Source organism: Diabrotica virgifera, chromosome 7 (assembly GCF_917563875.1).
Source record: "Diabrotica virgifera virgifera chromosome 7, PGI_DIABVI_V3a".
Classification (NCBI taxonomy): domain Eukaryota; kingdom Metazoa; phylum Arthropoda; class Insecta; order Coleoptera; family Chrysomelidae; genus Diabrotica; species Diabrotica virgifera.
This window is the reverse complement of record NC_065449.1, coordinates 6,340,603-6,366,411: the sequence shown is the minus strand read 5'-3', so window position 1 is coordinate 6,366,411 and position 25,809 is coordinate 6,340,603. Positions and strand designations below refer to the sequence as shown.

At 32.8% G+C, this 25,809-nt stretch overlaps 1 protein-coding gene across 1 annotated transcript; it reads left to right on the top strand.

Moving 5' to 3' along the window:
- Nucleotides 1-771: 771 nt before the first annotated feature.
- On the top strand, nucleotides 772-23,974 carry LOC114330841 (cytochrome b5-related protein-like). The gene is made up of 7 exons (XM_028280257.2): nucleotides 772-888; nucleotides 2,459-2,809; nucleotides 6,465-6,856; nucleotides 7,102-7,290; nucleotides 12,000-12,162; nucleotides 12,215-12,270; nucleotides 23,596-23,974. Exons 1-7 carry the CDS (start codon nucleotides 874-876, stop codon nucleotides 23,900-23,902), a joined length of 1,473 nt encoding a protein of 490 aa, XP_028136058.1. The 5' UTR covers nucleotides 772-873; the 3' UTR covers nucleotides 23,903-23,974.
- Nucleotides 23,975-25,809: the final 1,835 nt, after the last annotated feature.

The following is a 25,809-nucleotide window of genomic DNA, read 5'->3' as shown; positions in this document are numbered from 1 at the left end:
TATATTACGAATACGTGTGCCAAATATCTCGAAAAAATATTCAAAATTACAGCCGCCATCTTGGAACGCGTTTTCGCTACCTTGTTGATCGCTACTGTTTCCTCTTAAGTTTCTGCCCCTCACGTCATCTGCATATGCCAAAATTTGGAATGATTTATTAAAAATATTCCTCTGTTGTCTATTCGGGCCTCTCTGACCGCCTTTTCCAGAGCTATGTTGAAAAGGAGACACGCCAGGGCATCTCCCTGTCGCAGCCCAACATTAGTTTCAAACGCCTGTGATTGTTCGCCCTGTATTTCGACTTTACAAACAACTTTACGCATTGTAGCGTAAAGTTGTTTGCAATCTTATCAGTTTATCGGGGATGTGGAATTCACCCATGGCTTCATACAATTTACCTATGCCTTAAGGACACTATCATAGGCCGATTGAAAATTTACAAAAAGATGGTATATGTGCAGGTGATGCATAACTTTTGAAACTATGTTTATATAGATATACACTATAATACAATAAAAATTATAATTCAATTTACTACAGCCTCAAATATCGCTGAAAGAATTCCTTTACTTTAACGTGTTTAAATTTAAATAATTTTTAAAGCTTAAAAAAATTCAGCGATCTATAAATACGAAGCTGGCCTATAAAGGGTTATCGCAGCTCCCTCGTTACCAAGGAAAAGTAATTTTGATAAACTTCTTCGACTTTGGTAAATATAGATAACTATTTAGGATATAAACAGCTTGCAAGAAACAAACAATAGTATGGTATAACTAGACCCAAACCCAGACGTCCAAAGTGAAAGTTATCCTTCAACACCAAATTGTTGTATACGCTCTGAGCTTCGCTGGTATCGCTCCTAGCGGATTAGTAATGCAACTTTCACCGGTAATTTTTAAATTTATTATTTAATTGTTATCGCTTAATATTTACAACGCAAAAAAGTAATTAATTTGTAATCGATTCTTTTAAGATTTTGCTAATCATTTTGACGTTCTATTGATGAAATATTAATTTCTTACTTCGGATACTTTCACAATTATCGTGTAGATGGCGCTAAGATTATTAGATTAATTTATAATTACATATTACGGAACATTAAAAAAACTTAAATTCAGTATTTAAAACGTAAGTATATTTAAGGTAAAAATATATACCACAGCTTTGAAGAACTAATATCTTTTAAAATTTACCGATTTCTCCTCCCTCTCCCCCCAAACCCGACACTCAAAATGGTGTGAATTTTTTCTGAACATTATGTGGACCATGTATACGCTGTGAGCTCGTACGTAGAGGGGATATTTAAAAATTCGCGAGCGCCAGCAGTGACAAGTCTATAAACGAATATTTAAAACGCGAATTTTTAAATATCCCCTCTACGTACGAGCTCACAGCGTACATGGTCCACATAATGTTCAGAAAAAGTCACACCATTTTGGGCGTCGGGTTTGGGGGGAGAGGGGGGAGAAATCGGTAAATTTGTAGTTTTTTACGTTTTTCGTCAATATTTCTAAAACTATGCGGTTTAGCATGAACAACTTTCTATACAAAAATGTTCTACATTAAATTTGAAATAAAAAAGGCCCTATATGCATAATCCTTCTAAAATGAACGGTTCTAAAGTTACGGAAGTAGTATTGTATAATTGGTCCAGAAAAAGGCCTAACCCAGAAATCTAAAGTGAAAGTTATCCTCCAACGCCAAATTGTTCTATATAGTCCACATAATATTCAGAAAAAAGTCACACTATTTTGAGCGTCGGGTTTGAGGGAGAGATCGGGGAGAAGTCGGAAAATTAGTAGTTATTTTATGTTTTTCCTCAATATTTCGAAAAATATGCTTTAGCGTAAACAATGTTCCATACAAAAATATTTTACATAAATTTTAAAACAAAAAAGGTCCTATACATAATTGTTATAGACTCAACGGTTGCAGAGTTACGAAGGGTGAAAAGTAGAGGTTTTCGATACTTTTTATATTTCTTGGGCAATTTATAATATACAGAGTGTTTGGTAAAGAATGGGCCTAAGCTTAACCTTAGATTCCTGAGGTTAAAATAGGTGGATTTAAGCTAACTTACCTTAGTACGAAAGTTGATAATAATCGAAATACAGGGTGTCAAAGTTAAACTTTTAATTTTATTTATTCTTGAATATTTCCTGACAGACATGGGATAACAACATGAAATTTGGTAAGCAGGGATTTTTGGGGACGAGAAATCTAAATTTGCCACCAAAAATGATGTATTGCCCAGAGGGCGCCACATACGTATTCCAACGCTCATTTAATATGTTAAATTTTTTTTACCCCCCACTCTACTTACTTTTTGAATCAAAACTTTTATTCTCTTAATATTTTTACATAAAAAAGATATACTGCATTCATCTCGCTAAACTCAACTGTTTTCGAGATAAACGCATTTTAAGTCAGCGATACAACATAATTTTTTGCATAATAGCATTGTACATTGTACATCTTATCAATAATATTGAATACTATCTTATCAATAATAAGAACTTGGAGTGCTTTGACTAATTGGCAAGAGAACAAAAGAGATTTCCCAAGTAATTCTACCATCAGAAGACAAAAAATGTCACCAAATCCGGATTTTGTTCCAATTTCATCGTTAGGGATAAAACCAATACCTTCTAGAGGTAAGGGTAGAGTTGTAACGACAAATATGTGGTTGAAAGAGAAACAGATAGATGATGGTGCTGAAGGATTATGGAGAGTACATGATAAAATCTATGATTTGACTGAATTTGTTCACAAACATCCGGGAGGTTCTGACTGGCTTACACTAACAAAGGTAATATACATGAGCAATATTTTTACTTTTCGACCATGTTTGTGGGGAGGGGGGTCCGGTCTTCACATAATTTTAGTATATTATTGTACTTTAAAAAAGCCTTCTTCTTCTTGAAGTGCCATCTCCGCGACGGGGGTCGACAATCATTATAGCTATTCAGACTGTAGAGACGGCTGCTCTGAAAGTTCATTTGATGTACATCCGTACCATTCTCTTAGGATGCGCAGCCACATTATTCTGCGTCTCCCCACGCTTCTTTTTCCTTGCATAATCAATTGGAGCAAGTCTCTCTAATTTTCTTCTTTTCTTGTATTCTAATTTTCTTGTTTTGGTGGTATTTAAGATTTCCATTTCTTTTTCATCTTTCTTAGAACCTCTTTGTTTGTGACATGTTCTGCCCACAATATTTTCAGAATTCTTATGTACACCCATAGCTCGAATGATTCTAGTATTTTCATTGATGACGCATTCAAGGTCCAAGCTTCCATTCCATAAAACAAAGTCATTATACATACATTTTTATTGTTGAAATGCTTGTCTGAGGAAAATCGGTCCGGGTTAGCCGGACATTCAAGGTCCAAGCTTTCATTCCATAAAACAAAGTCATTATACATACATTTTTAATGTTGAAATGCTTGTCTGAGGAAAATCGGTCCGAGTTAGCCGGACTTCCAGGTTATCGGGGACCGACTTATCGGGGTTCCACTGTACTTACTTTTTAAGTAATATTGTAAAATGTAGGTACTACATTCTCATTTGCAAATAAAATATGTAAATATAATAGGTATTTGGTAGAACCAGTAGAACCTAAGATGAGATTAGGTGATACTGAAAACATACTTCTGATCAATATAGCATTTGATAGCACTTTCTTAGATTATTCTTAAAAATATATATTCTTCCCATACAAAGATGTGCGGTAGTACGTTCTAAGTATATAAATAGAAGGTTTATAGCACGTCCTTGGAATGTTCTAAAAAGTATGTTCTTGGTATATACTGAAAAGAAGTGCGGTAGTACATTCTAAGTATATACATAGAACGTTTAAGTACTGTAATGTAGTATATACTCAGTATCTGCTCTGCACATTTGCAATGGTAATTACGCATATTCTCATTATATACTTTTTCTGAAAAGTATGTTATTCTATGAATCTACTAAGAACATGAAATTGTTATGTGGGATAACTCTTAGCTCCAACTTCAACTTTGACCGGTTATATCTCAGGAACCACACATCACAATTAAAATGTTTTTTCTTTTAAAAGAAGCATCCTGCCACTTTTTTTCTAATCCCGTTTTCATGATTTAATTTAATTTAATACTTCCCGAGATATTCTATTTGTTTATAAGCCAAAAAATTGTTTATAATTTTAAAATATTCCTGAGGTCGCTTAAATAGTCCAATTTCAATTCTGTAAAGTAAATTAGATAGGTACATTGTCTTTTTATACAAAAATCATAGCTATTCTTATGTATCATAATTGTTGTGGTTATTATAGAGACCGTAAATTTTTAATTAACAATTCAATTGTTGCTAAACTGTTCATTCAATTTCTATCGGCTTCTGGAATTATAATCTACACAAAAAGAGCTTTTATATCACCAAGTTATTTAATTATTGATAAACAATTACTTATCTAAAATTTTAGTTGAAAATTAAAGATTTTGTTGGAAAGACCCGCATTGTCCGGGGAAAATTTTCGTCGAAGTAAATCGGGAAAACCCGTCTCTATACAGAATTTAATTACGGTGAATTTTATTTGGGTGTTTTTGGTGTTACGCCCACTCCGTTCTTCATCATGCACATTTGTGCTGCCGTCTTTAAATGCTCTCACCCATTTCGCCTTACCATTCCATCACTCATAATGTTTTGTCCGTAAACTTCAATGATCTCACGATGAATATCGATCGGTTTTACGCCTTTAGCACTAAGAAATCGTATAACAGCCCGTACTTCACAATCAGCGGGACTCACGATTGTTGGAGGCATTTTAAACACTGGAGTATAGTATTTTTACTACAAAAACGTTATTACGTAGGTCAAAATTTTTGACGTAAGAGAACTGTCAAAACATTAGAATGTGACTTTTCATTATTGCTATGTTTATTATAAACACGGCAATAATGAAAAGTCACAATCTAATGTTTTGACAGTTCTCTTACGTCAAAAATTTTGACCTACGTAATAACGTTTTTGTAGTAAAAATACTATAAACAAGTATACAATGAATAATCAGACTGTAATGGCGTCAGTCGTCAGTGTGCGTAGACAAGAGATGTAGGTAACCCATAGATAAATAATATAGTATTACCGGAGGGTAGGTAACCAGCGCTCATGCGCGGAACGCCGACCGTAGCGCTGCGGCGGCGGAATCGCAAAACGGTACTTACATAAAAAACATGCCTCGTAGAACTGGAAATTATAACTCTTTATAATAAAATTGCAAATTTAGGAAAAAACATCATTATTTCATGGATAAAGGGACACGCAGGCATTAGGGGTAACGAAATAGTAGACAGCTAGCCAAATCCGCTCTAGAAATAGGCGAAGAATTTCCCATGAACTTACTACCCATTTCGGATATTGATATTATTAGTAGACGACACCAAAAAGAAAATTGGCAAAGGTATTATCGAAACACGAGAACTGGTAGTAATTACAAACAAATGCAGCCTGAAATTCCCATTAAAAGATGGTTTCATTCTGTATCAAATCGCCATTTCATAAGAGTTATAAATAGATTGAGATGTAATCATGCTCTTACCCCCCTTCATATGTACAGTTTGGGTCTCACAGAGTCACCTAACTGTGAGTGTGGAAAAGAAGGTGATCTACTACATATTCTCCTCGAATGTTCACATCAATCAGTAAATATAAACAAATTTTATGATAATCTTAATATATTTAAAATTCCACTTCCCGTCTACCTGAACAATTTGATATTTTCTGAAGATAATAATATATTAAAAACAATTTACGAACATATCAAAAACTGTAAATATAGATTGTAGCAATAAAATTTACCCTGTATTTAAGAAATTTTGTTAAAACAAAGCAGGCATGTTTGTTAAAACAAAACAAACATGTTTGTTTTGTTGTTATTTTGCTTTAAACCCTGTAGATTTAAGTAATTATTGTATATTATAATTGAAAAAAGAAAAGAACAAAAAAAGAGAAAAGAAAATAAAAAAACAGAAAAAATAAAAAAAGCAACAAAAAAAACTAAGAAGATGTAAACCTCCGCGAGGATGAATCGGGTTTACGTCTTAGCGTAGTAAAAAAAACAATTTATAAAAAATAACAATAAAAAAAAATAATAAAAAAAACAAATTAACAATATAAAAAAAATGAAACAAAAAATACAAAAAAAAATAAAAATTTACAAAAAAAATGAACAACCAAAAGAGAGTATTATTTAGATAATAATTGTAGATAATAATGTTAGTTTGTTATGTATTTAGAGTTAGAAATACAGAAAAAATTCCTCTGATTGAAAAATCAAATTTGTTTGTTTTTAAAATAACAAAATGTCTGGCTAATTGGCTCGGCCAAAGCCATCAAATTCACTCAAAAAAAAATTTTTTTATTGTTTTTGTTATTTCTGTGCTATTTTTCATTCGATTATTGGCTACAGATACATTTAATTTTTTAGGGTACTGATATAACAGAAGCTTTTGAAGTCCACCACTTAACAGAATTTCCCAACGAAATACTTAAAAAGTATTTTGTTAAAAATGCCACTACAGAGAGAAATTCTCCTTACACGTTTGAAGAAGATGGCTTTTATAGAATATTAAAAAAGAAAATACAACCTGTTTTAAGAAACTGTCCCAAGGAAAGTTACACCAAATCAAAGCTTATTACAGATTCTTTATTGGTATTGAGTTTTTTGTTTTCAATTTTTGCAGTGAAATTTTGGAGCTTTGGATTGGGTGCATTTGGTGGTGTGTTTTTAGGAATGGTTACCATAGCTGCTCATAATTATTTACATATGAAGGATAATTTTAGAATCTATTATTTCCAGTTTTCATTTCTTCAAGTGAGGTAAGTTAATGTAATAAATTTTATAAAATTCTCCTGTCGCGGTGTTAGTTGTCATCTTCGATGCTTGATACGTCTGAAGGTGAGCAACTATGTAATGTAAATTTATAAGTTCCTATCGATAATTTTACACCTCTACTAGTTTCATCTCTTTTTATTTTACAACGAATTATGTTTTCCATCTTTTGCATTATTTTGCCGGTTATTAGCGCACTCATCACTGTATATAATTAATAATGTTATTGTAGGGAATCGAGAATAAGCCATGCTTTGAGTCACCACTTGTATACAAACACTATAACAGATCTGGAAATTGCTATGTTCGAACCACTTCTTAATTATTTGCCAGTGGAGAAAAAACCAATGCAAAAAGTTGTGTCAGTAATGTTGGTACCAATAATATGCTTAACATTCTTCCATAAACCAGCTATTGAAAGGTAAAATAGATTTTTAAATTTTCATTGTTAATAGGTATAGGTATGATCACTGAATAGTTTACACCTTAAGAGGATGGGTACGAATTTTCGGCTGCAATGCTCTTCAAATGAGGATTCATTTTTTTCGAATCTTGAGAAAACTAATCAGTATTTTTGAAAAATTTAAACGCACAAAGAAAGATTACGTTATTAGTCCCTGAGAACTTCTATAATGGTTATTTTAATAAGTTACAGGGGTGAAAAACTAAGAGCAAATTTAGTGTGATTTTTAATTTCAAATATCTCATTCAAAATAAACTTTTTATTTATTCTAAGGGACTTTCGGCCCTCGGTAATAATTTAGTCTTTCATTCTGCGTTTAAATTTTTCAAAGAACAGGGAAATCACGGTAGTTATGGACGATTTTAATGCAAAAGTCGGCAAGGGAAGTGCTGGAACAATAATGGGAGATCAAGGACTAGGGGAACGTAACGATAGAGGTGATCGTCTAATACAATTCTGCCAAGAACAAAATCTAATTATCACAAACACGTTCTTTAAATTACCTTTGAGACGGTTATATAAACCGGAAAAAGTGGTAAGAAACCAAATCGATTATATACTGATTAAAGAGAGATATCGTAACACCATCAAATCCGTTAACATATCCAGGAGCAGATGTCACATCAGACCATAACGCACTAATCGCTAATGTCACGCTTAAGCTTAAACGTATTAGAAAACCCCAAAGAACTCCGAATATAGATGTTAGAAAACTGAAAGAAATTGATATAAAAAACAAACTTCAACAGAAAATATACGAAAACTTTGATAAATTAGATACTAACACCTACGAGATAAACCATCAATGGGAAACACTAAAAAACTGCCTACTTGTTCCATGCAAAGAGATATTAAAAGAACCGATAAGAAAGAGGGACAACTGGATGACCGACGAGATACTCGGCATGATGGGCCAACGAAGACAAGTCAAGAACAAAGACAGTCACAATTACAAAGTAATTAACAATGAAATCAGAAAAAAGATAAGAGAGACAAAACAAACTTACTATGAGGAAAAATGTAAAGAGATAGAAGTTCTTCAGAACAAATACGATCTATTCAACCTGCATAAAAAGGTTAAAAAAATGGCAGGGCTGCAAAAAAGAAACCACAACACAACTCTTTTAAACAAAAATGGAAATACTATTATAACGACTGACCAAAAGCTAAAACGATGGAAAGAATATATGGAAGAGCTTTTCGACGACGAAAGAGGTAACCTACAAGACATATCTTTCGAAAACTTTTAAAAAATTTTCTTTTAAAATAACAGAAAATGGTAAATAGATGTCCTCTTAAAGCTCTTTAATGAAATTTATCAGTCGAGTGACATACCCAATGAATGGTTGACCTCAACATTTATTTGTTTCCCAAAAGAGAAAAATGCTAGAGAATGCACTGACCACCGCACCATAAGCCTGATATCTCACACACTTAAAATGTTTTTAAAGATCATTAATAAACGCATTAAGTGCATTCCAATTCTTGACTAAATATTTCCTCTGAATATAGGTTAAATAATATAGGTGAAAGTATACATCCTTGTCTAACGCCTCGTAGAATCTGGATCGCTTCCGTTTGTTCATCTCCAAGATTTGTTCTTATTGTGGCTGATTGGTTTCTGTATAAATTTTGTATTAAACGCCGGTCTTTATCTCTGACCGCTGGTTTGAGCCGGTTTTGGTCTCTGACAGCTGGAATATTAGGTATACAGTAAGAGCCACCATACTCCTCCTATAGGGCTTATCATCGATTGTCATTTGTTTCGAGCTTCTGTCAGTGGCGGACCCCTCAGTTAAAGAAAGTTATAGCCTATACCATATTTTTAAGTTTAAACGAAAAATTTGATTTGGAAAAGTCGTTAACAACACAAGTTTAATAATGTTTTGATAGTATGATGATTTTAAAAACCACCAATATGTATATTTCTCGCGGTAAGAGGTAACGGATAGTCATGTGATGAGCGATGCAGCGGTGTAAACGGGAGTTAACCAGCCGTCTGGACGCTTACGGTGACGGACTGGCGGGTAGAGATGGAAAATACCGCTACTTTCTGGTATTAGGTGACGGCGTTCCGTGTGTTATATACTGTGTCTGACGATGATGGGCATCCACCGAAACATGTAACAACAAAAAGCAACAATTTTTTGATTTGATGGAAAGGTAAGTTTACCATATTACTTGGAATGGTTATACTGTACTTTTAACTGCATTGCAATATCATAACTACAATGTTTCTTAAAAAGGGTTTCTATTTTAGCAACAGCAGAGAGATCATTTTCTACGCTGAGGCGATTGAAAAGCTGGATGAGGACCAGAATGACCGAAGACCGCCTGACCGGACTGGCTCTCATGAATGTTCACAGGGATATAGAAGTGGACATCAATAAAATTATCGATCGGTATTCCAGCAAGAAGAATAGAAAACTGGATTTTGTAATTTAAGGAAAAACAACGTAGTTTTTGTTAAGCCAAAGTATTTTTGTTTTGTTTTATAATTTACTTCTAATGTCAGTAATTAAATCATACTAAACATAATGTTAGTTAATCATTTTGCAACCTTCTTTTATACAGTATATTAATACCTTGTGTCTTATAAAAACGTAATCTTGATATTTGAAAAATATTTTTAAATAATGAAACATAAAAAAAGTGTTTTTTGCTTGTTACATTTTTTAATAGTTCAAATGGAATGACTATAAGCCACTCTTAAAGTATTTAAGTAGGATGAGTTTCCAGTCTAAATGTACCACAGGACTACAGTGTCTACTACCAGTCACTACACGTATCATCCTAAATCATTTCTATCTGCTAGAGTAGAGAGTTGAAAATAGCTGAGTTTATTTGTCAATTTCAAGGTTATTTTTTTGTAAACGCAGTGTGAACAGAGTAAAAAAATGTGTTTTAAAACGTCAATTTTCAAAACTCAATAAAGGGTATTCCATACCCCCCAAACCCCCCAAACCCCCCGGTATTGGGCCCATGTTGACAAGGTTACGCCCCCCCCCTCAAGAAATCTCTGGATCCGCCCCTGGCTTCTGTCATATGTTGTATAATCTGTGTATAATATTAATATACACGGATTATAAGACATATGACAGAAGCTCGAAACAAATGACTGTGAATGAAAAGCCCTATACTGTGACCATACTAGACACATAGGAACATTGAGCTATTACAGTCATGGACCCTTCATTTGTTGCAATGTTTATTTTTATGTCAAGTGACGTTTAGAACGCCATAAAATTTATAGAAACTGAATATTAACATAGAAAGTTGACAAATTAAAATAGATCAGCTGTATTAAATACAGCTGATTTAATTTTGACGTTTTTAGTTGTCATTGTGTTAAAGTTGTAAAAGCTTTAAAGTATTGTACTATTCTTGATGTTTAAATAAAATTATTTTAAAGCAAACTAATAATACTATTATTAATAACTAATGTATTTTTTGTATCGAAAAACAATTATTTTGAATAGTTTCTGGCAGTAAAATGACAGGGATGAAAGTCACATCTGAGAACGGACCGGATTAGCCCATAAGCATAGTAATTAGGTATGAATACATACCCATGTGTCTATAGTCCTGTCGCCAGTAGGGGTACAACGGCCTCCTTAATTCAGATGGACTTACCCAAGTTTTCTTTATGTATTTTGACCCGTAGAACACGAATTTTTTGGGTAACAGTCGATCCGGATGTCGATAAGATTGTTATAAACAAAGAACTTGAGGAATCACATAACAGCGATTTTTCGCAAAACAAAACATGTTTTTGTATTCTTTCGGTCATTCTAAGCAAACAATTATTTTACAAGTTTTTTGGTAGGATGCATAGTTTTCGGCATAAACGGGGTTGAACTTTCAAAAATCGAAAAATTGCAATTTTTGAACCCGAATAACTTTTAATTGAAAAATAAAATAGCAATTATGCTTACCGCATTTGAAAGTTCAAGTAAAATTCTATCGGTTTTGATTATTTTCATTGCTAGAAATTAATTTTTTTATTGTTAAACAAAGCTATCAACACATAGTGATTGAATGATGTTTTCAATGCATTTCTAATTTGAAATCGAACGAGTAGGCGCGCATACAGAATTTCTACGTACATTACGTCCATTAAAACGCATGCATTGGGCCCGGGAAACACTATGTGTTTATACCTTTATTTAACAAATAAAAACTTATTTTTTAGCAATGCAAACAATCAAAACCGATGGAACTTGACTTGATCTTTCAAATGCAGTAATCAGAATTGCTATTTTATTTTTTAATCAAAAGTTATTCCGGTTCAAAAATTGCACTTTTTCGATTTTTTGAAAGTTTAACCGCGTTTATCTCGAAAACTACGCGTCCTACGAAAAAACTTGTAAGATCATTTTTTGCTGAGAATCACCCAAAAAATACAAAAAAATATTTTATTTTGCGAAAAATCGCTGCTATGTAATTCCTCAAGTTCTTTGTTTATAACAATCTTATCGACATCCGGATCAACTGTTACCCAAAAAATTCGTGTTCTACGGGTCAAAATACATAAAAAAAACTTGGGTAAGTCCATCTGATTTAAGGAGGCCGTTGTACCCCCCCTGGCGACAGGACTACTAGTACGGTGACTCTTACTGTATAAGTTATATTATGTAAAATAATTAGGTTTTTTTTTTTATTTTTAGAATAATTAATTTGCCAACCCAATACAAGCAATTGAGATTTACCGATTTATTAGGCCTACTACTTCCAATCTGCATGTATGTTTTTGGAAATGACGATTTGTTAAGTGTTTTCATAATGTGGAATTTCGTCCTTGTCTGCGGGGGTACTTATATGAGTTTTGTACATGGACGTATAAACACAGACGTATCTGTGTTTATAGGTCCATGGTTTTGTAGGATTTAACGCTGGTCACCACCACCCTGACGTGTTCCACGATGGAGATACCCCAAGGTAAATTAACAGTTAATAAACTGATTTTTTTTTCTATGCGACAAATTTTAATTAAAATAACGTGTTTCAGCAACAAATGCCATTGACACGGTTACAAAAGTAAGGATTAAGAATAAGATTTCAAAAGAATTACAAAGTGAGCAAAATGATAAGAACAATATCTATATTTTTGAGAAACATTATCACATTATTGTCACTAAGGTTAACAGATATTTGAAGGCATTAAAGCAGACATTTAGGCATACTAATAATACATAAAATTATTCGTCTTGGATCATACAATATGTCTTTGTAACTTCTTCTTCTTATTTCTTGTACGTAGGCTTTAAGACTGTTTCTTAAACTATCGCATCATCTTTTTCGTGGTCTGCCAATACTTCTTGGTCCATTTGGTGACTTATCTCGTGCTATTTGTACTATCCTATCCTCTGCCATTCTACTAATGTGTTCGTTCCACTCCTGTTTCCGTTTTGTCACCCATCCATTTATGTCTTCTACATTGCATGCTCTTCTTATGTTTTCGCTTATCTCGCTATCCAATAGACTTTTCCCTGATATTCGTCGAAGTATATTCATCTCTGTTGTTTCTAGTATTCGTCTAGTTTTAGATGTGTCAGGTCTTTTCTCTCCGTGTATGTTAATATAGGTCTAATTGCTGCTTTATAAATTCTTGGTGTTGTGTCTTATCTTAGGTGTTTGTTCTTCCAGATTGTGTCATTAAGAGATCCCGCTTTACTTGCTTTTAAGCTTTGTTGTCGTACTTCCTCTTCAACATCTCCGTAACTGGTTATATCTATTCCCAGATATCTAAACCTTGCTCCTTGCTTTATTATTTTCCCATCAATTTCGATTTTACATCGTAGTGAGTATTTAGATGTTGTCATACATTTGTTTGTTTCTGCTGATATTATCATATTGTATTTATTGGCTGTTGTAATGAAGAAGTGTGTTAATCTTTCGAGATCGTATTCTATCTGCGGCGTCGTCTGCATAACATAATATTTGGATTTCTTTGTTCCCCATTCTGTAACCATGACAACGGCATCCGATTTGGACATCAAAACGTTAATATAAAATTATTTTTTCAATTTAATTGTGGCTATTTCACAATCAAAATAGCTAATTATAAAAATTCCACAAGGAAATAGCTTCAGAACAACATCATGACGAAATTTTTGAAATAGTAAATTTTTTATTGTATTATAACGTACAATGACCGTATATGTATACCAGTAACATTTTAAACACATTTTCAATTTTATTGCGATTTATACTGACAAAACTGGATTCTGTTTCCAATAGGGGACTGGGCCGCACTCACTCTTGCGGGTGATACCAGTTCTTCTAAAATGATCTCCACCGAAGCAAGCATGGATCAACAATCTCAACAAAACCAAATTTCACCGAAAAGCTACTCAGCAGTGACAAATCAATTTAAATTCCCTTCAAGACAGCTAGCACTAGTCTTCAGTGCCATCGAAAATACTCCACTTCATGACTACCTAATCCCTCTCGGTAACATTGTTCAACCTAAAAATATCATTTTTGCCTCCCGTCTTTCCAACAACCGAGTTTGCATGTACCTTGCGAAAAAAAATATCCTAGATGAGTTTTTAGATAACCATGGCCAAATCACTATCCGAGGAGAACTTTTAAAGGCTAGACGACTTATAACACCTGCCGAAAGAATTGTTATGTCACAGGTATGCCCGTCCATTCCACACCATGTTCTTGAAAAAGAACTGCAAAAAATCGGTCTACATCTTGTATCTCCCATAACATTTCTAAAAATCGGCGCAAATCTTCCCGAGTACAGCCATATCCTAAGCTTTCGTCGGCAAGTATATGTTAGCCCTCACAATTTAACCATCCCAAGCGCCATAACAATAGCATTCGAAAACACAAACTACACAATATTCTTTTCTCTAGATGGAAACGTTTGCTTCACATGCAAAAAACCAGGACACGTGGCAGCAGCCTGTACCGAACCTACAAATATATCTGCGACACAACAAACTCCACTAAGCTCTATAACTTCAAATACTACAACTGTAGCCGATTCGGCTGCAGAAACAGCAACATCATCAATTCCTACGCAAACCCTTACCAGTACGACTAACCAACCTGAAACGTCCCAATTTAATCAAACTCCAACCACATTATCACACCAAAGCACCTTTTTACAACATACTGAGTCAAAATTACCAAATCTAAATACAGAAGTGACCGAAAACAAAGAAACTCATTTTAAACGCTCTATAAGTGAAGTCGCCTCTCCAGAAACCGACATTACACTTCAAGAAAACCCATTTGTAGTACCAAAACCTACAGCAACTCGAAAGAAGCCAAAGACATCTAAACTTGAAGAAACAACGCATTCCAATGTATCCATTTTTGGCATGATATATCCTGCCAAAACCTTCATCAATAATCACGAACCACCATTTCCGTTGAACTGCGATCAATTAGTCCTCCTCCTAGAGAGCATAGCTGGCTTATCGAACCCCATAATCTCAATCAATGACTACACTTCTGATTTGAGAGGTCTCAGTGACATGTTAAAGAAGATCCGTCCCTACTTAAAAGAAAGATCAATAAAAACAAGGCTGACCAACTTGAATAAAAAAATACTTGCTCATCTTGGTGAGGTGAGCTCCGGGTTAGAAAGTGATACATCACAGTTATCATAGATTAGCAGCTTATATCCTCCTTTTTTACTTGCAACGAACTATTTGCTCTGTATCGCGCCCTGAAACATGCAAACCTGTCAAATATTTCTGTTCCTCACCGACTCACCCAACTCTCTCCTTGCAATGCAGCACCTGTATCCTAAAAGTCCTTTAGAGAAACTAATAAAAACTGAACTACAAATTGCACAAGAAAACAACACGACTCCGAAATGTATATGGATCCCCTCACATATTATAGGAATTATCGGCAAGGAAGAGGCAGACAGAAGTTTCTCGTAATGCAGCATTAAGTGCGGAATTCTGAATTAGTGTGCGAGTGTGTATGTAATGATCTCAAAACGTTTTTCTTTTAACAAAAAGTGATTGGTCAGTGACAACGCGAATGGTTTCTGTCGAAATCTAATCTAAGATCAGTAAAACCAGACACACGACAGTGGAAAACAAGTGCTAGTTCACGGTTTATTCAAACGGTTCTAACGCGCCTACGTATAGAACACTCTACCAGCTTTATCAGGAGAAAACTGTTCAGTAAAAGACTTACTATCTAATCTAAATCAATATTTTTGTACCAAATCTAGCTATATGTTATTTGTTAAAAATCATTGTTAACCTTTGTTTATCAAGTAATGCCGCTAATAACCTGTTGGTGGATGCGGTAAATTTTCTTTAATAAAAAAAACAACATCATGACCTTTACGTACTGCTTGTATTATTTGGTCCATTATTATATTAAAGAGCAATGGGCTTAACGAGTGACCTTGTCTGACTCCACTTTGTACTGGTATAAACTGTGTTAGTTTTCCATTTATCTTTGCCTGTATTCTATTATTTTTGTAGATGTTGTCGATTGTTTGTATAATATTGATTGGTATGTTTCTTCTATACCAGGGGTGGCCAAACTGTGGCTCTTTGAAGGATTATTTTTGGCTCTCAAAATAAATGTCCCTGAATTATTTTTAATTTTTTTTTTCAAAATGTGGCAACAAATATAAAGCACTAAGCGTCACATCAGGACTTGGCCAAGGAGACCCCTTCTCACTGTTACTATTCAGTTTGGCCTTAGAATATCTAATAAGTAAAATATCATCTGAGCTGACAGGAGGATTTGCACATCGAGGATCAAAACTATTGTTGGCCTTTACTGATGATATAGGTGCAGTTGATCATTCTATAAGAGACGTGAGAGAGGTGTTTTCAGAACTCGGGGAAGAAACAGGTAGTCTGGGCATTCCAATTAATGAAGAGAACGCGAAATACATGCTAGTAACCAAAAATCTAAGATCAAGAGTTAGGCAGAACATAACTATTAATGACCACAACTTCGAAGTAGTAAAAGAGTTTAAATATCTAGTAATCACAGATGACAATCACATTATAAAAAGAGGTCTTAGCAAGGAGAGCTGCGTGGAATAGAGCATTATGCTCCCTATCATCATTACTAAGATCTAAGCTGCTAAAAAAAAACAAACTAAATTTAGACTATACAGCCAATTATTCGCTGTGAATTGTTAAATATGACAGTGAAACTTGGACTCTACTTGGACTTGGACTTAAATCAGTGGAAAATAAATCTTCTTCAGATGCAAATCCAGTAATGGATGTTAGCGATCGCATTTTTCATTAACTCTCTGTTTCTTGCAAAATGTATCAGAAATTGATTGTCGTTAATCCCTGTCCATTGCCTTATGTGTCGGAGCCAGGACATTTTCTTGCGTCCCTCTTGCCTTAAATTTTACCCTCGATTATAAGTTGGAGGAACTGGTATTTTTCATTTCGCATGGTGCGACCTTGATACACAGCTTTCCTTTTCTTGATGGTTTCTAAAAGTTGGCGTTCTTGGTTGATTCTTTTAAGGACATCTACATTTGTGACTTTCGCTGTCCATGGTATCTTTAGAATATGGCGATAAAGCCACATTTCGAAAGCTTCTAATCTGTTTATATCCCTCGTTTTGAGTGTCCAGCCCTCTACACCATATAGCAGCACCGACCATACGTAACACTTAGTAAACCTTAGTCTCAGTTGAAGATCGAACTCTGAACAGGTCAGTACCTTCCTGAATTTTACGAAAGCTTGTCGAGCTTGCTCAATACCACCTTTTACTTCCCTGTCCGATGCCCAGTCTTCAAAAAGCCACGTTCCCAGGTATTTAAATTTGCTCACTTTTTCAATGGACTTGGTATTCAGTGTTATGCCGGAGTTTTAAAGTGCATCCATGTTTCTGGAGATGATCATGAATTTGGTATTAATCTCTAATCACATTCTCTTACTGTATCCTCCGATTATTTTGACAAGTTGTTGAAGATCGGCTATGTTGTCACAAATTAAATAAATAAACTACTGGGACATAAATAAGCGGGTGGTATTTGAAAGCAAAGTCCTCAGAATGATATTTGGTCCTCAAAGAGATGAATTGACAGGAGAGTGATACTGAAAACATCGTCAGACATACAAAAGCTAAGATAAGATGGGCAGGTCATGTGGTAGATCAGAGAAAGACATAATGTTAAAGACGGTGTTTTTTGAGAGGCGATAGAAGATCAATAGGTCATCCCAGAAAAAGTTGGAAGGATGATGAAGAATCGAAGTATCATGAATTAGTAAAGGCTGCTTGCAATTGCACTTTAAAATTCGTGAAATACAAACGGTAAGAGAAAATTTTAATACCTTTTATACACTTTTTAGATAATTGTTTAATTGCGGCTCGCGAAAAATTTCAAATTTTGAAAAATGGCTCGGACTATAAAGGAGCTTGGCCACCCCTGTTCTATACAGTAGGTGTAATGTAAGATGTCTTCGACTTGGATGCGATCGCAAGCTTTCTCTTCTGCCTTTTCTGTGATAGTACAAATACGGCGTCTACGCAGGATCTTCCGAATCTGAATCCTTGTTGTTCATCTACTTCCACAAGGATCTACAGACCGAGCTAGTCCTATAAATTCCACGGCTTCGCGCCATGCTTCACGCAACCGTACTTACTTACTTGTGTTTCGAGTTGTGTGGTCGTGGACTGGTCGAGTGGAGTTAGAATTTGTCAAATTTAAGTAAATAATCGTTTCTACTGATACATAATTAATAATTAGGTATCTAATATAATTATTAAGAGGAAACAGTAGCGATCAACAGGTAGCCAAAACGCGTTCCAAGATTGCGGCTGTAATTTTGAATATTTTTTCGAGATACTTGGCACACGTATTCGTAATATAATAAAGAATGGCGGTACAGAGCCCAATTTGAAAAATATATTAATACATATGTGGAAATTACTCTGTAATTAAATACAATATTAAAAAAACGAGCCTGTACCGCCATTAAGAAGAAAAAAAAATACACTTTCTTCAAATAAACTTTTTTATCCGATGCCTAGATTTTGTGTAATTTTGGAACTACTAATTTTTTTTATTTCATTAGTAGTTCCAAAATGACACAAAATCTAGGCATCGGATAAAAAAGTTTATTTGAAGAAAGTTTATTTTTTTGTTCTTCTTAATGGCGGTACAGGCTCGTTTTTTTGAATATTGTATTTAATTACAGAGTAATTTCCAAATATTAATATATTTTTCAAATTGGGCTCTGTACCGCCATTCTTTATTATATATTACGAATACGTGTGCCAAATATCTCGAAAATATATTCAATATTACAGCCGCAATCTTGGAACGCGTTTTGGCTACCTGTTGATCGCTACTGTATCACCTTAATAAAAAATACATTAAAAAACAATGTTAAAAACTTTAATAATTATATTATAATAATAATTATTATACTATAATATTATAATATACATTTTTTAATATTGCTAATACATATTATTAAAGTTGTTAACATTGTTTTTTAAATACATTAAGTATGTAAATACCAAGTCACCTAGGGCTCGATAACATGGAAAGGAAAGAGTCCCACCAGATCTCAATCCTTTTAATACCTTAGGTATCTGGGATGAGTCCATTTTCCCCTTATTAGAGGGAGTGTGAGTCGTATAGCTAAATCTGGATTAGAAATATTACAAACTTTAATATATTATACATATTATATTAATTATATTATTTTATATTATAATAATTATATTATACCGCAGTTTTTTTATATGAAAATGTGAAGAAAAATATATACAATTTGCAGAGTAAATGCTTATTGGATTTTTTTAATAAAATAATACAAATTGTATGTAGAGTAGTTAAGCGTTGGGTAGTAGCAAAAGTAGCTACGCCACATCGAGACACGAAAATGATGAAATTAATTCTATTTTTTTAAGGAGATTTTTTTAAAATAGGTAACATCATTACAAATCATTTTGTTATTATTACAAGTACCTAATTATTTGTTATTATTTACTGAGCCTTTATAATTTTGACTAAGCCATTTTATAAGCTATTTGGAAAATAACATTTCAGAAAATACTGTATTTTTTATTTAAGTATAATACAAAATATTATTATTCATTTTCTACTTAAGTACAGCAAAAAACTTTGAAAATATGTAAAACAAGAGTTTAAATTATAAACACAAAACTAAATAAATAATTTCCCAAAAGGTCAAAAACCACACTTAAAAGTTTTAAAAATTCACACCACAGAATCAGTACCTACCAATATTCAAACAGAATCAACAACCAAACACTCAACCGATCGCAAGTACGATTGCGCGAAGCCGTGGTATTTATAGGACTAGCTCGGTCTGTAGATCCAAAGTATCTACTTCCTGAAAACTAATTTCTATTTCGTGTCTTAATTCAGGTAAGTTATTGTGTTGATTATTAATTTCTTTTCCTTTAACAGTTCCGTCAAGTATCTTTCTATTCCCATTCGTTTGCTGGTATGGTATTGTATTCCTTACTCACTGGCGCCGACTTACATAAATTATTGGTGGGGCCAACCTTGCTGTGGAGAGCAAAGCTCTCCATTTATTTTTATATACAGATATATATATATATATATATATATATATATATATATATATATATATATATATATATATATATATATATATATATATTGTACAAATATTATCGACCGTACTGTGTTAAATAGTAATGTTTGAATAACGGCAATTCGGTCAGTTGAAAGAAAACTCTATTTGTTTTAAGTCTCAATATTTCGTCACTATTTGGTGACTTCTTCAGGAGAAAACTGCAAATTTATTAATATTAGACATGGACAAACTTAAATATTTAGATACTTACAACTATAAGAGTAAAAATTTAAATTTCTTTAACATTATTTTGAAAATTGATTTAGAAAATGACAGATTTTATTTTGACTTATTGGGGAGTTATGGTAACTGCAATATATTTTATAGTAATAGAATGTTATCTGATATATACAATTTTTAGTGAATAGGTCAAAGTAAAAAAGGAAATTATACATTTACGAAATTTTAAGGTGGAAAGGTAATAGTAGAAAACTAAGAAAGGACCTAGAGTAAGTTAAATTGATTTATAAAATGTAATTGATGGTACTTCATGAGTTAGTGTAAGACTGGTATTTAGAAATTTAAATAAAATTGAGGTAGATTAACTATTAGAAGATAAATTGGGTAATTTGTTTATTTAAATGTTATGTATTAGTTAGAATATTACAGTAGATATTACTTAAATGGTTAGTGTCAGTCTTATAATTAATTGATTCTGGAGTTTTGTTAATATGTACCATCTCAAGGAAAAGTCGCTTTTTATAATTATCAACTTGTTCCAATATTTTTACATTATTAAAATCAAATTTATGTCCTGTATTTATGTGGTGATCTACTAAGGCACAACAGTTCTTTCTAATATTGCAGTCACTTTTATGTTGAGTGACACGTTGCTTAAGCCATTGTTTACTTTGACCAATATAACAACCTTGACATCCAATGCAATTTATTTTGTAAATTATGTTGCTCTTCAATGTGTTTGGAGTATTAGCTTTAGTTTTTGAGAACAAACTTGAATTTAGAAGTGGATTGTACTTAACTAATTTGATGTTGGGAAAAGTTTTTAAAAGTGGGACAATTTTGTCTGTTAAATTTTGGACATAGGGTATTTTTTTGTAAATAACTGGTTGTGGATTATTTATCAAAGGTCTATTAGAGGAGTTGGTGTTATAAATAAGTTTTTTTAAAATGTGTTTTGGGTAGCCATTGTTTAAAAACATTTCAAAAAGTTTATTAAGATTGACATTTAAGAAACTTCGATCACAAATTGTCGTTACTCGATTTTTCATGGATATAATTGTGTTAAATTTTTGATTTCTAGGATGATTCGAATAATAATTTATAAATCTGCCGGATGCAGTATCTTTTTGATACCAATCTAATATGATTTTGTTATTATTTGTTCTTATGACTTTGCTATCTAAAAAAGGTATACTATTTTGATTTTCATATTCGACAGTGAATTGAATATTTTGATTAAGTGAATTAAATATTGTTGCCACTGTCTAATAACAATATAACACTGTCTATAACCACATCCAGACAGTGGCAACAATATTTAATTCACTTAATCAAAATATTCAATTCACTGTCGAATATGAAAATCAAAATAGTATACCTTTTTTAGATAGCAAAGTCATAAGAACAAATAATAACAAAATCGTATTAGATTGGTATCAAAAAGATACTGCATCCGGCAGATTTATAAATTATTATTCGAATCATCCTAGAAATCAAAAATTTAACACAATTATATCCATGAAAAATCGAGTAACGACAATTTGTGATCGAAGTTTCTTAAATGTCAATCTTAATAAACTTTTTGAAATGTTTTTAAACAATGGCTACCCAAAACACATTTTAAAAAAACTTATTTATAACACCAACTCCTCTAATAGACCTTTGATAAATAATCCACAACCAGTTATTTACAAAAAAATACCCTATGTCCAAAATTTAACAGACAAAATTGTCCCACTTTTAAAAACTTTTCCCAACATCAAATTAGTTAAGTACAATCCACTTCTAAATTCAAGTTTGTTCTCAAAAACTAAAGCTAATACTCCAAACACATTGAAGAGCAACATAATTTACAAAATAAATTGCATTGGATGTCAAGGTTGTTATATTGGTCAAAGTAAACAATGGCTTAAGCAACGTGTCACTCAACATAAAAGTGACTGCAATATAAGAAAGAACTGTTGTGCCTTAGTAGATCACCACATAAATACAGGACATAAATTTGATTTTAATAATGTAAAAATATTGGAACAAGTTGATAATTATAAAAAGCGACTTTTCCTTGAGATGGTACATATTAACAAAACTCCAGAATCAATTAATTATGAGACTGACACTAACCATTTAAGTAATATCTACTGTAATATTCTAACTAATACATAACATTTAAATAAACAAATTACCCAATTTATCTTCTAATAGTTAATCTACCTCAATTTTATTTAAATTTCTAAATACCAGTCTTACACTAACTCATGAAGTACCATCAATTACATTTTATAAATCAATTTAACTTACTCTAGGTCCTTTCTTAGTTTTCTACTATTACCTTTCCACCTTAAAATTTCGTAAATGTATAATTTCCTTTTTTACTTTGACCTATTCACTAAAAATTGTATATATCAGATAACATTCTATTAATATAAAATATATTGCAGTTACCATAACTCCCCAATAAGTCAAAATAAAATCTGTCATTTTCTAAATCAATTTTCAAAATAATGTTAAAGAAATTTAAATTTTTACTCTTATAGTTGTAAGTATCGAAATATTTAAGTTTGTCCATGTCTAATATTAATAAATTTGCAGTTTTCTCCTGAAGAAGTCACCAAATAGTGACGAAATATTGAGACTTAAAACAAATAGAGTTTTCTTTCAACTGACCGAATTGCCGTTATTCAAACATTACTATATATATATATATATATATGTATATACAGAGATATACAGAGATATATATTTTTGTATACAGAGAAACATTTATTTTTATATATTTAGATTTACACATTAATTTTTCCCACAACATGATGGAGAACAGAGAGGCCTAGTATTTGAATTATTTCATTCTGGATGTCATGTGAGAGCCATTTATAGCTTGAACGGTTCATCCACTCTTGAAGTTCTGGCCGATCTGCTTTACGTAAGTTTAAAAATTGCCAAAAATTAGAGGAAATGTGTTCATGGCCTCGAGTCGCTAACCCTTGACGACAAAGAAATTTTACTGTGGTGAAACTATTGGTGGGGCTTCGCCCCACCTGTCTCAACATTGGTGGGGTACGAGCCCCACCATTCCTTATGAAGTCGGCGCCAGTGTCCTTACTTTTCTGTTTCGATCTGTCATTAATTTCGCGAAATATTCGCTTTTTTCTTGTGAAACTTTGGAACTAACCCATTTCCTTACGCCCCGCTCAAATCGTCAGATTTTTGAAATATACACTGTTTTGCATGTACTTAACTTACCTTATCTTAATCTGACGATTTCGAGTTTTTCTAAGGATAGATTTTTTTTCGGGCCTAACTTAACGAACTCCCCTGTGTTAAGAGCCAATATATGGTAGAGGTGCATTTTCAGGGTACAAGGTTTCTCCCCATATAATAATCTAACGCGCTCGAGTAACTGCAAAAATCCTCGCTTGGGCTCCCCTACCATTCATTCTTTGACTTATCTATGAGCATATTTTAATTATATTTTTTATTTTTTAAGGGGAAAAAAATTCGACTGGGGTCTAGGCCAATTGGAAGCATTACTCGAACGAAAAGAAATTACTGGGTCTCACTTCTTAGTGCTAACGAGCTTTGGAGATCACGCTTTACATCATTTCTTTCCCACTTTGGACCATGGTCAACTTCAGCACCTCTATCCAGTTTTTAAAGAAGTTTGTAATCAATTCAATGTTGACTTAAGGATGGTTTCCCAAATAGAAACGATTAAGGGCAACTTTCAACAACTTGTAAGGGTTGAACCAAATCCTAATCCCACAGACCTATTGAAATATTCAAAAAGTAAATAAGTGATAATAGTGAAGTAAATAGTTAATTGTATTATTGTAGACAAAATGAAAATTTGGAATAATTTTTGTTTATGATTCCTCTTTACCAATCCTTCTGGCCACATTCCTATTTAAAACCAGTATGTCTGTGTGGAATAAAAGACGAAATCTACAGTAGGCATATAGAACCATACCTATTAGTCCATTCTTTCACGGTTTTTGCTCTAAATTTTAAAGAACCGCTTGGATTGACATGAAATTTGGCATACGTATAGCTTACATGTCAAAGAAAAAAACTGATATTGTGCCGATGTGTGCTTTTGCCCTGGGGGTGACTTTCACCCCCTCTTGGGGGTGAAAAAATATATGTCCAAAATAAGTCCGGAAATGGGTAAACTGATAACTTTTGTTCTATAGAGCTTTTTCGCCAAGTCAACACTTTTCGAGTTATTTGCGAGTGAATATGTTCATTTTTCAACAAAATAACCACATTTTTAGACGGTTTTTCGCAAATAACTCAAAAAGTAAGTATTTTGTCGAAAAATCGTTCTTAACAAAAATATAGCCTATAAAAAAGTTAAAAAAATGGTATACGCGTTAGGTCTCTGGATCTCGTAGAACCAGAGTTATAGCCAATGAAAAATAGATTCATATTCACCAAATTTCAAATAGAATGTTTCGACGTGAAATATCCAAAAAATTAAGCACTTTTTGGGGAAAACCCATTATAACTTTTTTAAAGTGTTTAAAAAAATATTCATTTCTCTTTTTACAAAAAGTTTCTAGCATTAAATTTAATTTAAGTTACGCTCAAAATAAAGTTGGTCCCTTTTTGTTTTTGCAAAAAAAAATCGGGAAGACCACCCCCTAATTAGCAACTTAAATGAAATTAATAATTACCGCTCCACAAATTATTTTACTTATGTTGTGTTTATATGATCTGTAAGTTTCATCGATTCAAAGTGCTTATTTTTGAAAAAATTTGGTATGAAAGTAAAATTTTTAAAAATTTAAATTTTGAAAAATGTTCTTTTTTTCAAAATAACTTAAAAATTGTTAGAGATACCAAAAATCTCGAAACACAAAAAAAGTCAGATTTGCTTTTCTGAATATCATGTATTTTTTTGTTTTTCTCTTAGACAAAAATTGATTTAGATTTGGTGTTTCTAAATTTGCATACATTCGTGATCAGTGACTCGTTCAACCCCTTTTAACTACATCCCTTTTAAAAATAAGGACTTTGAACCGATGAAACTTACAGATCATATAAACAATATATATACGAGTCAAGAAACTTGTGAAGTCGTAACGATTAAGTTCATTTAAGAGATACTGATTTATCGATTTTTTACCAAAACCAAAAGGGACTAACTTTATTTTGAGCGTAACTCGTTAGCTTTTTTTAAACACTTTAAATAAGTTAAAATGAGTTTTCCCCGAAATGTGCTTCATTTTTTGTTATTTCACGTTAAAGTATTAGACTAAGAGCCGCTATAGGTGAAATTTCTTAATCATTTTAGGCACGACGGGACCCTATAACTTAAATAGTAGAACCTAAAAGAAAACGTTTGAGCATTGTTCCGTCACTTTTCAGTGGCACATGCGTCTACAGTGGCGCATCAAACTTTCCACTTATGGACGGGATACATAAATTAAAAAATACCCTCCCTCATTACCAGAATTTAATTTTTTTCATTTATTTAAGTTCTATGTGATTAAGACATAAGATTAATCGTAATTTTAACCCACCACCCCCTTCTCCCTGCCCCCACCATCAAAAACTTTATTTTTCGATTTTTTTTTTTTGGTGGTATGCAATCAATTTTAAAATTTCAAAAAATTCACAAGCATAGTTAAGGCTTTTATAAAACAGGTCTATTTTTATAGACCTGTAGGTTGAGTGTACATAACCTCAAAAAATTTTTAAA